General features: G+C 39.2%; 1 protein-coding gene across 2 annotated transcripts in view; it reads right to left on the bottom strand.

The window, feature by feature from the left end:
- PLA2G4A (phospholipase A2 group IVA) overlaps positions 1-12,081 on the bottom strand; it is a 68,917-nt gene that overhangs the window by 21,891 nt on the left and 34,945 nt on the right. For both annotated transcript variants that reach the window (XM_069789559.1, XM_069789561.1), the window contains exons 7-9: positions 6,363-6,499; positions 2,210-2,432; positions 658-772 (exon numbers count right to left, since the gene is read on the bottom strand). In XM_069789559.1, the coding sequence (XP_069645660.1) occupies positions 658-772; positions 2,210-2,432; positions 6,363-6,499 (475 nt within the window). The remainder of the gene's footprint in view (positions 1-657; positions 773-2,209; positions 2,433-6,362; positions 6,500-12,081) is intronic.

The following is a 12,081-nucleotide window of genomic DNA, read 5'->3' on the forward strand; positions in this document are numbered from 1 at the left end:
AAAAAAAAAAAAAGCTTACAAAATGGTCTAAGAATAAGTCTCCAAACCCAAGAATGATGGAGAAATAAAAGGCTGTTGACCTAAAACACAGTCTGTTTGTCTTTCCATGGACAGGAAAAGATGCATCTTCAAAGCCAAGAAAATGCTCAGTGGTATGCCATGACGAATATGTCCATTTGATGCCTGTTCTCCACAGCCCTGTAACCCTGGTGTAAGTAGTGCACCAATCGAATAAGTATCCACCTACCTAAGTATGTGATCCCTTATCCCTGAGTAACTTCTTGTTATCAGACTCTACTGTCAGATTCCCAGAAACCGCTGAACACCAATGTGTCCACTTCCCAGTCATTTTTTAAAACCCACCAGAACAGTCCTTATGATATGCCTGATATCCTTCAGCATCACAGCTTCCTATTCTTTTTATAAATCAAAATCTCCCTGTATTCAGTTCATAACAATGCAAATTTTGTTAAGCCCCAAAGAATGTTTCATATCATGGCAAATTCCTTCCTAATCCTTGCCATAAGACTAATAATTTCAAAGTGGACCAAGTTGCAGGATACAACTATTCTCTGAAGTATTAAAAAAAATAGGCTTTTTTTTGGCAGCGATGCACTCCTTTTCACAAGTGACTCAGTACACAGATTGAAAACATACCTGCAAACATAAGCTCTGAGACATCTGGTTTGACATGGAGACAGGTAAAGAGTGGGAGAGCACATTGTGCATTATTGATTTTCTCTTTCATGTTGCTCAAAGTGGTGTCCATTCTCTGCATGAAAAAGAAAGACATTACATCCAAACGGATCCTATGAAGGCCTGCTGATATTTGGGAGACTACTCATTTCTCTGAAATTCTCAAAGAGAAGAAAAATGGACAAACTTGGTTACTTCCAAGAAAAACAGAACAGAAGAATTTGTAAAAGGAAGTAATCTGCTTGAATGCCTTTTAACTGCACAATTCAGGAAGGAAGGAGTGGGAGAAGACATGATAGGAAGATTAAATAAGCATGTGTTACAGAATCCAAAATAACATGGCCAAAAAGAAAACAGTAGTGTTGGACAAAGCAATTTCTTTCCCTCTGCTACTGTAAAAGACTAAAACAAGGAAAAATCCCTCTTAGGCAGAACTGCCATTAATGATCATGTAATGTTTTTCAATCTGTGCTGTTCCTGAAAAGTCAGCAAAGATAACTAAGAAAAGCAAATGGACTATTAAGAGGCTTACATTTGCTAACAAAGGATCTGCATCTCCCCCAGAAAATATTCTGGCGTCTGCAATCTAGAAAGACTGAAAGTCATTATGACATAATAGTACTAAGATGTGTTATCTGTGAATAACCAAGACCCTTATTTCCATTTTTCCCTGATTGTGTCAGGTTCAGATTTAAGCTTAACGTCTGTGCATTTGTGTAACTCCTTAGTAAACAGGGACTTCTAACCAACCCCACATGATCATTAACACCCCTTCATCGTCAGAAACTTAGCTTATATATCACAATTACTAAAAGCTGTGTTGCCTGTTTTTCAGTATTTTAAAGTGTTCAAAACCTAATGGCAGTGTATACTCATGAAAGATACAAGTGTATAAAACATGTCTGTGAATCTATTAACACATTTTAATCTTACCATAAGAGCAAATCCAAATTCTGCTCACCTGACTCATTTGAAGTCTGTGTGCCTGATTCAGTCAATTAGGATTTTTCAATAATAAAATACAACAGTATGAAGACCTCCTATTGTCCCGTTTCTCAGAAAAACAAGTAATAATATATAAAGACGTGGATCTTCCACCTTGAAATTAGTATTTTTTAAGCAAATGCTGCTCTTCTTATAGCAAAATGTGCATAAAGAGGTTACACCACTCTGTAATTTTTTGTTGAAACTGCTTGAGCAGTAATTTTAATGGATGATACACAATGTTAAGAGCTTGCTACAAGTACCCAGCGGTTGAGCTCATTTCTGTTGCACATAAATGCATCACGCTTTCCTGGCTCTTAAAGAACTGAGTACCATTCAGAAACATGTCCCAGAGCAAGGAAAGCATTTTACAAGTTTCTTATCCAGTACCTGTTCAGCTATAACTTTAAATATTCCTATTGCTAAACATGCTTTGTTAAATGTTACCAAGGTCATTTCAAAAGAATAGTAACAGCAGTTATTACACAATAGTTTCACAACTCTAATAATCATAAAAAAATGAACTCACATTATGGATAAGTGTTTCACCTATTAGCATTCCAAAGATGTCTGTGAAGGTGACAGGCTGCCCTGAGCTTTTCTTATTCCACAGTGCTTCAATGTAGCGTTTGACTTTCTGAGGAGTGAGCAGCAGAAGTGGGTTGTGACTCACAGAGTTCATCAATTCTTGATTAATCTCTTTCGGTCCTTTTTCTGGAAAATCTGGGTGTGAATACAAAGTTGACATGTACCTGCAATGGAAAACAGGCTCTGTAAGTATCAAACCCTGGTTCAATGTCAGCTGCCTGAAATGTACAATAAGCTCATAAATAATTTGATACAATTACTGATTAAATCAGATTAATTTACTCACCATTTATACAGTAAATTGTCATTTCCTTTTTCTCAAGGCATAGAAAGCTAAACAATTTGTTTTATAAGGTGTTCCTCATTTATTTGTTTAAGGGATAATGGACAGAATCATCATAAGCTGAAAATAGCACTTCTCAAGTTGTCACAGTGCACCTAAATTTGGCAGACTGGAGGTCCTGTAAGTACATACATGCAGTTCTTTCACTCTAAGATGTACCTCTCTCTGTCACTCTCCAGTTCATTATCACTATTCAAAAATTCCTAAAATATATTAGTATATGGTATGCTTTCCAGGATCTAGATGTTTTCATAATAAGGTGAAGCACAATAACTACAACCTGTGCAGAGATTTAATTGACTCTGACAATTCAGAAGAGGTCTATCAGGCAAATCTTGATTTTGTCAGCGAGTAACTCTGGAAACTGAAGTTTTGTTTACTCAAAACAAAGTTTAGACACACATGCAGACAACTGTGGTTTGCACTTGGTTGGCTTAAGTAACACTACGGGTGATAACTCCAGATAGGCCATACTAATCTACTAGATGCTCATTTCACTATTATTTATTCAATTAGCTGGCTCAGGTATACATACCATACTGCAGGCATAATTCTGCACAGCAGTGAGATACACACTGTGCACGCTTGGCCCTGAGATCACAGCCTGGCAACTTACTTGACAGCATGATGAACCCTGTCACATGCATGATGTAAGAACTTGATTCATTAGTCCTTACGCAGTCTCTAAAGCTTAGCACGCACGTCAGTTCATGGGTGGAACAAACACAGCAGCAAGCTTCCATGTAAGCAGAGAAAGGAAAACGCAGGATGAAGAATTCAGTACAAGGTTGAAGCAAGACGACAGAAACCATTAGGGAGGTAAGTGCATTGCTCCAAGGTTAGGCATGCATCTGAGCGAACAAGTGAAAACCTGCCTCTCCCACCAGGAAAGGTATTCTCCACCCTCCAGAAAAAAGAAAAGAGCATTATTCCCAAGTAATAGACTGCATGGAAAAAAAAGAAAAGAAAGGGAGTGTCAAAGTGTCAATTTATTTATTCATCAAGGAAGGAACATTTGAATAGGTGACATCACCAAGACAGCAAAAGCAAATTTGTTCAAATATAACTGTTTCCAACATATGTTTCTGACTGAATCAGTTCAGATAATCTTGCTATTTTAATAGAGATTTTATAGGTTTACATTAGATCAACTATGTATTCACACCTGGGTTTTCCCAAAAAAGGACCTCATGGCCAGCTGACTGACATCTTTTCAGAACATGGACTACATACCATTCCCTAGAAACAGTGAAAATTTTTCACGCTACATTGCACTATTCAATTGCTCTTCATCCAGCCAAATGGTATCTTCCACTTTTCACAAATTTGACAAAAGTACATCCAGGTCTCTCAATAGACAGCGATAAATCTGCCCCCCCAATCACTAGTGATAGAAAACCCAGGTTCCAGGGATGCCAACCTTCTATAGTCCCATCTAAACGAGAAACTTACTCTAGTTCATAGACACTTCTGGCATTTCAAAACCTTCTGGCATGCTGAAAGCTTTCTATCTAGCCTGGGAGGGAGGAAGCAAGCTTCACACAAGTTAAAAGTAATTGAAAAAAAGCCACACAAGGAATAGAACAGATCATTATCTATTTCAAAAGAGTTAACAACTTTGGGGTTAGAATATTTCCTTAGAATGTGTGAACCAAAATTCATGTGCTTCCTTAAACCAGGGGATAAAACTCATCCCAGGCAGATTCCCTGCTCATTTATATTTAGCTATTCCAACAAAAGCCTTTTTCCCTTACTCTCAGAGAAATGAGACATTCATATAATCTTGTAATTTAGACTGGAAAGAACCTCGAGGTCTCTATTCCAAATTCCTGCTCAATGCAAAGCCAACTTAAAAGTCGGATCAGGTTGGTCAGGGCTTTGTTCAGTCAAGTTCTGCTTTCACATGAAGTATTCACTGAGTCACACAGACAGAGGATGACACCTTACCCAGACTAGTCAAGTAAGGATGGGGCAATACATTCAAGTGCTTGACCATTCTCACTGCAAAGTAATTTTCCTAATAGCTAATCAAATTTCTCTTGCTGTAATTTATGGCAATTACTCCCTGTCCTTTCTCTGTGCATCTCCAAAAAGAGTCTTCTTTACAGCTACTGATTAGGTAGCTGAAGATAAGAGCAAGATCTCCCACCACCACTACCTTTGCCTACTCCTCAAGGCTGAACAAATCCAGCTGCCTCACTTTCTCATGTGCTCTAGTCTCCTAATTGCCTAGGTGGTACTCTGACGGAATTAATCCAGTTTGTCAACACCTTTCTTGTACTAGGTGGCCCTAAACTGGATTCAGATGCAGCTCCAGTATTCAAACTGGTATGGTTATGATAAAATCGTATTTTGTGACATTTGGGATATTCCCTTGAAAAGTTCAAAATTTTCTTAGGATGTAACATCCTCTACTGCAACCTCATCCATTGACATTAAAACCAAGTTTTAGACAAAAAAAAAAGGTCTGCAATTTTTCACTTAATGAAAAAAATGTAGTGTTAAGGAGTCTAAACAGTTAAGAAATTTGGACTGAATTTGTCAAATGTCTTTGGCTAATGAATATTATACAGCTTTTAAATATGTTACATCATTTCATTTAAGAAACATCAAAACAAATAGTTTCAACATTTGTAATAAGTGTAATTTAGGACAATTTTTATAAAAGCCAAGAAGACAAAAGGCTGCAGGTTCATAGCACTGGGCAGAGAAAAGAGAAATCCTCTCATTCAGAAGAGTAGTTGAGGCAGACATAATACTGGGGTTCAAAGCATTCTCCTGCCTACAAAACCCTAAGCTCATAATGGCCAGAGAGTGCCTTTCACACAGTGATGTCACTCTGATTTTCTCCTGTTGCTGTTATTCCTGTTAATGGTCTGAAGTATTCATTGAGTCAGACAGAAGGACATCATAACTATTTGATTAGGGCATTCTCATTGAGACATCTTTGAAGATTTTTAGCCCCATCTGATAACAAACTATTTTAAAAAACAATGTAATTTCTAAATTAAACAGTGACAATAGGAGTGATACAAGGCAATCCATAGCAGGATGCCCTGCAGCATGGCAGCCAGTCGGTATTCATTCCTACAAGCTGAAATACAAATTTCCTTATGGTAAGAAAGAATCAGTGAACAGGTCCTAGACATCCCCAGTAAATCCACTAAGAAGGGGACTAATGAGTTTAAAATGGAGCAAAAGACCTTTCGGTGACTTTGAGAATCTCTGAAAATTTCCCCAAAAGTATACAATCCATTTTGGGTTGAATGAGTCGTCATCTTCAGATCACAAAGAAATTTTTTTTTTCATTTCATCAGGAAAATAAAACAACACAAAAAATATTTTGGATTTACACCAACAGCTTGAATTCTTTATTTTTTGGTTATCAAGATGACAGAATCAGTTACACAGTCCTAGTACATACAGTATTGGCTGTTGATACAGAAATGCGGGTGCATATGTGTAGCACCTCTTTTCATCCATTCCTGCTATCAAAGCTCCTGGGAAGATCACCTGGATACTGAGCTGTCCTCACCCTTCAAGGCATTCTGAAATACCTCCACCAGCAGACTTGCTCCACTGACCCACTATGCTGCAAGATAGCTGCCTCCATATGTCTTTTCTGTACTGATAGCGTATGCCTAAAATTTGCTGTGAATTATAACCTTAGAAATAAAGTCAAGTCTCATGAAAATTCATTCTTGAACTTCCTGAAGAAAAACTGAAGAAAAACAAAAGAAAAAACCCTTACCACGTGGATCCTGAGAGACCAGCAATGTAGGTCGCACAGTCTAAAACTCCTGATTCATAAAGTGCTTTCATGACTCCAGCAAACCCTACCATGGCACGAAATCCACCTCCTGAACCCAATATCGCTATCACTGGTACCTGCATAGATAAGAATAGCATATCACCACAACAATTCTGATAAAGACTTAAAAGCAGTAAATAAACAACATTCATCAGTCACTGGTCAAACATACCAGCCTTGTGCAATTAGTAGGTCACCATCCAGAGATCCTCACAGCAGAGAAGAAACCTGTGCTTTTCCAAACCTGTGCACAAAAGTTCTAACAAGCCAAAAAGAAGGTATTCTGCAGTCTTTTAGTGGTATGTGTGTAAGAGAATGGCAAGATACTTTAATAAAGCCCTTTGAGATATGACTTTTAAACACTGTATGTAGAATGGAACAGTACTGTAATCCCACCCACGAAGTTACCTGTCCCTCTTAGGTTCTCTGGGCCCAAGGGCAATGTATAATATCTGTATGTCATTTACTCAGTCCCATCTGCTTCACAAAGAGCTGGATGGCAAGAGTACTTTTGGATTGCAGTATGGGAGGAGAGCACTGCCGATCATGAGCAAGGGAAGCCAGGAACCAGCTGGCAGCATGAGAGGTTCTGCCAAGGTGGAAAACTCACGGAGGGGCAGAGCAGACTTCCTTCCAGCTTCCTGTTTATCTTGTACCTAGGGACCATGAGCAACCGGAAGGTGCAAAACACTTGGCATGCAGGGACATAAAGGGAAGCTAAATGTGCCTAGTACCCATGTAGGCAAGAAGGAAGATATGACTGAGGCAACACAAGGGCAGGAAGAAAGCATGAATTCCCAGGAGAGAGGGAGCTGCAAGCATGCTACTTCTGGCAGTGAGAGAAGTCTCCCCTTCCACCTGCAGCTCTTTGCCTTATTTCAGAGCCCTGGTGACAGAGAAGGAACAAACACTGTCAGGGAGGATTTTGGACCAGATATCACAGGTTACTGGATAAGAAACAGTGCTACAAAGTGACAAGCACAGTAGCTGATGACTCCCTCTTCCATGGGACACAGGCCAACCTGCCAGCCAGAGTGATTGTTTAGGGAGGTCTGCTGCTTGCCTAGACTCCAGATCCACGATGGCACGGAGAAATGGCTGAGTCTCACCTGGCTTTCCAGATGCTACTCCTCGCTGGTCATCCATGTGGGCAACAGTGATAGAAGCAGGGGAGAGATACCCTGAGCAGATGAGAGGTGCTCAGATGAGTAAGAATAAGGGGCACAGGCACCCGAGGCTGTAGCCTGGTGACTTGATCTTTCTAGTCTGGAAGACGAATGGCTCAAGCAGATGCTATCAGGTGCAGGTGGTGTCACTAGTAAGACTCTTGGCTTCCTCACCATGAAGCCTTGCTTGCTGGTGAAGACGGCCCATGGGAAATAAAGAATCCACCTGACCAACAGAGTGAGGAACAGACTTGCTAATTTAATGAGGAAGACTTCAGACTAACTTCAATGACAGGGACCTAAATGAGCAAAGGGTGCAAATGTTGCAAATGCAGGAGGAATGCATGGGCTAAAGTTAGTAGTGAGACCTGCATGTTCCTGCTCAGAAGGAAGATTGTTCAGAGGCTTACCTCAAATGTCTCTATATTAATGAACAGAGACATCAAAAAAGAAAAATTGGAAGTTCAAGTGCAGTCACAGGTCTATGACACAATCAGAATGCCACAGACTTGGTGGGACAGCACACATGCCTCGCACACTGCCACGGATGGGTGGAGGCTGAGAAGATAGGTGAGGAAAAAGGGTGCAAGGGGGCTGTCCTCTACAAGAAAGCAGCTCCTTGATTGCACAGAACATCAGGATACAACCAGAGACACATCTTTTGGGAGCTTCTGGGTAATGATTAGAAAGAAAGTAACGGCTCTGTTATATTGTACTTTTTATTCACTACTACTTGCTAATAGGGCACAACATTATCACTGCGCAGAATCCTCCATTTTAGGTTCCTTACAGGCACAGAAAGGTAATGCCTGATTTCTCTGATTCTTCTGGTCAAGTAGTAATATATATTTTTTTTTATATATATATAAAATAATATATATATATATATATATAAAGTCAAATACTATCATTATGACCCTCCTTAGCATCCTGTCTACTGAAATAATGTATAGAATTTCAAGTTCAGTTCATTCGCACAGATTGTGGCACTGCTTCAGACCTTAAAATACAACCAGGAAGTCTACAAATTGGGTGAATAAACCACATCAGGTCTCAGCATTATTAAGTTGTTGCCCCCATGATGCCCTGTTACTTAGAACTCTAATTGCCTGGTATCTGAAGAATTAGAATTTATTTGAAGGCGGCACCACTTGTAGCAAGATTTCTAATAAAAATATACTGAGAATTTCTTTAGAATGTCTGTCCTTCTTATCCATAATCCAAAATAGAGAGGATATTAAATATAGTTACTAAATAAACTATTTAGTTACAAGACCACAGAGATTTTTAAAGCAATGCAAACACCACCTTTAATCCAAATTATATCTTTGTAACAGAGCCAAAAGCAGTAAAACTTACTCATCAGAAACAGAAGAGAGACAAAGAATATTTTGGCTAGGAGTTTAAAAACACATTTTATAATAAAAACATCTGATATTACTATATAGCACGAAGACAGTCTCAAATTTACAGCTACCTTGCAAAAACTACAGGAAAGGTAAGGAGAATTTATGTGTATCTGTACACCTACTCAGCTACCAAGAGATAGCAAAGTGAGCAAAAGCAGACCCAGTTACAAGTGGCACCATATTGAATATGTATCTACAGGTGTTTTATTTTATACTTCTTTTCTTCTTATTTCCCAGCCTTCCCAGCCCTGACTTCAAAGCCATTCCCTTCCACTGCATAGTTTCCCCAAATATCTAGAAAGAAGACAAAATAAAATAAAAATTCACTTGCTACCGTCATCAAGTGTTTTAGACTAAGCAAAGGTCCCATCTGGTTCTCAGCTTCCAAAACCAAGAAGAATTTTCCACTGTTCAATGGTGATAAGGTAACAACCTCTTGGTTGTTACGAAGCATAAAAAGAATTACACAGTTGTGCAGAAAGCCCCTATCTGATCAAACTGGTAATTAGTCAAAAATTTCACTGAAATGCAATTTAAGGTGCCAATAGATGGGATTAGTTATAAGAAAAGAAACCATGTGATTTCAGTTTCTTTCTGCAGTCTCCACACTCCAAGCCATGAAACTTAGTGACAATGCACAGTCACATGGAAATGACCAAGCACAATGACCAAGTAAGCAGAAACATTTCTCAAGGCTTCCATTCCTCAAAAACTGCTTATTCTTGATACAGTAAGATTATTTGATTATCTTTTTCATAAGTGTTAAGCTTTAGTAATAGAAACCACAAGTATTTACTGGCATCAGCATTCGTAATGCACCTCCAGAGATAGCTATCTATCAAAAAAATGACAAAACAAAGGTAAAGATTTAGGACATGCCTGTTTTGTTAAGCCAACACCCCAATAACAGAGCAGTTGCTTTGAACAGAAAAGCCACATTACTAATCACAAATTTAATAATGTACGTTAGGCTTTGAAAGCTCTTTACAAACACTACCTAATTAACCTACACAGACAAATCCCAACAGGATGAAGACGGTGGTTTGCAGGTGCAAGCCTGGAAAAAGTATGTGAGAACACTTCCAAAGCACCACTATTCAACAAACCTATTCATCAGTGAAGTGGCATGAGCACAAGGGAAAATCTGAGTTTTCTTGAGGATGCAGAGAAATCCGCAAGGAGGATCAATAAAGAATGTCAAGAAGAGTCACTAGCATCCTGACTGCAAATGCTTCCTGTATACTTAATCCACAGACATTCTGGGAATCATAGATTCCTATACTGAGGGAGGGCGGGTATACCAAGAGGTAGGTGGATGTATAGTATCCCTTCATTTCCACTTGATACCAAAGCAAAGCATGAAGAACTTCAGTCACTACTTTATTTCCAGAAATGAAATTCAACAGATGAGCTCTAGAGCAGAGGGCAGCAGCTTAAGTAAGCTTCCCACAGCAAACAAAGCTTTTATCATTATTTAGATGAAAAAATAACTGAACAGAAGAATCTACTGCACTTTTACATTCATTTATTTCAGCCAACTGAATACAAGTTGACTTGTAGGCATAAGTCAGGCGATGAAGGTTAAGAGTCCTTTCCTGCTTTGCAGAGGGGAAGGTAGAGCACACTTCCAAGCAGGTAGGTTTGTTAAAGCAGCTTTTTAGCTGAAGTTCAGTTTCCAACACATTTAAGGGCAAGAAATGAAACAATTTGAAATTACATACACCCATCTTACAAGTTGCCCTCTAGGATGAATAGGACAGAGGCAGGGGGGAAGTAGCTGCAGACAGAGTACAAAGGGAAAGGGACCAAGAAGCCATCTCACAATTGAGAAAGAATGGGGAACAGCTAGCTAGGATACCAAGGCATGCACGCTTCTCCATGTACGCAGGCTGGAGCTGATGCACTCCACTCTTGGAGGTGCTCTGCACCTGAAGTCCTTTGTACATAATCAGTAAAACAGGGGCAGAGGTACTAAACCCATTCAAGCAGGTTAGTAAACTTAGACCAAAAGGGTAAGTGACTCAAAAGAAAGTGATGTGGTGAGTCAACAGCAAAAATGTGAATTGAATTCAAAAGTCTTGGAGACAAAAGTCCATTGCTCTAATCCCTGGCCACAGTGCCACACTCAATTCTATATGGTTGTGCCCACTTCTGAACAACCAAAAGGCCACGCCAGCATGGCTTTCTTTTCCCTATGGTTGGTCTGCATGGCACAATGCTGAGGGACCCAAGCTAGTTTTGAACAAACCAGCTTAGATATCATCCAAACAAACTCCACTGAACAGGATTTAACAATGCTGATGAAGTGTTTTGGCAGTACATCTGTACTGTTTCTAGGATCCATGGGGCACTGTACTGTGTGGACAAGCTCAGCAGCATACAGTTCCACTTCAATCAATGGGCGCCTCATCTCAACATGTGCTGATTGCTTAATCATCGAACTGGGCATGAATGTGAAAAGGATTTGGGAAGCAAGATATGTGTTAAGAAAAGCAAGCTCTGAAAAAGGCATCTCAATCATATTTTCCAGTAATCTGCCAAAAAAAAGATACAACATACTACATCTTGTTTGGGGAACGAGTGGTGCAGACGGTTTTATCCAAATGGCCTGGAAACAGTGCGCAAAATCTGGACAAGAATACCTGTGGCAGAAAAAAGTTGCCATGGGGTACACATGATTATTAAAAAATTGTTCTGCAAATCCAGTCTTAGAGAACTATATGCGTTCTTTAATTGATTATGATATTTCTATAAAATTGTTTAAAGCAAGAAAAATTATAAAAATAAACCGAGCAAATCTCATCCTCTGTGTTTTCAGAATCTGCCTCAAGATTAAGCAAGGAAATTTGGAAGTACTCACTTCCCCATCCAGGGATGTATAATTATTTCACAGGTATTAAAGTCTCATAGCATCCCTGCAAGGCACACGTGTTGCTATTCACAGATGAAGAAACTTAGGTGAACTTTAAGTTAAATGACTTGCTTAAGATTAAACAATGACTCACAGGCAGCTAAGAATACTCATTATGTCTCCCAACTTCTGATGCCATGTTAAGACTACAAACATCCTATAAATCCTCCTGC

This window comes from Haliaeetus albicilla, chromosome 8, assembly GCF_947461875.1.
Source record: "Haliaeetus albicilla chromosome 8, bHalAlb1.1, whole genome shotgun sequence".
Lineage (NCBI taxonomy): Eukaryota > Metazoa > Chordata > Aves > Accipitriformes > Accipitridae > Haliaeetus > Haliaeetus albicilla.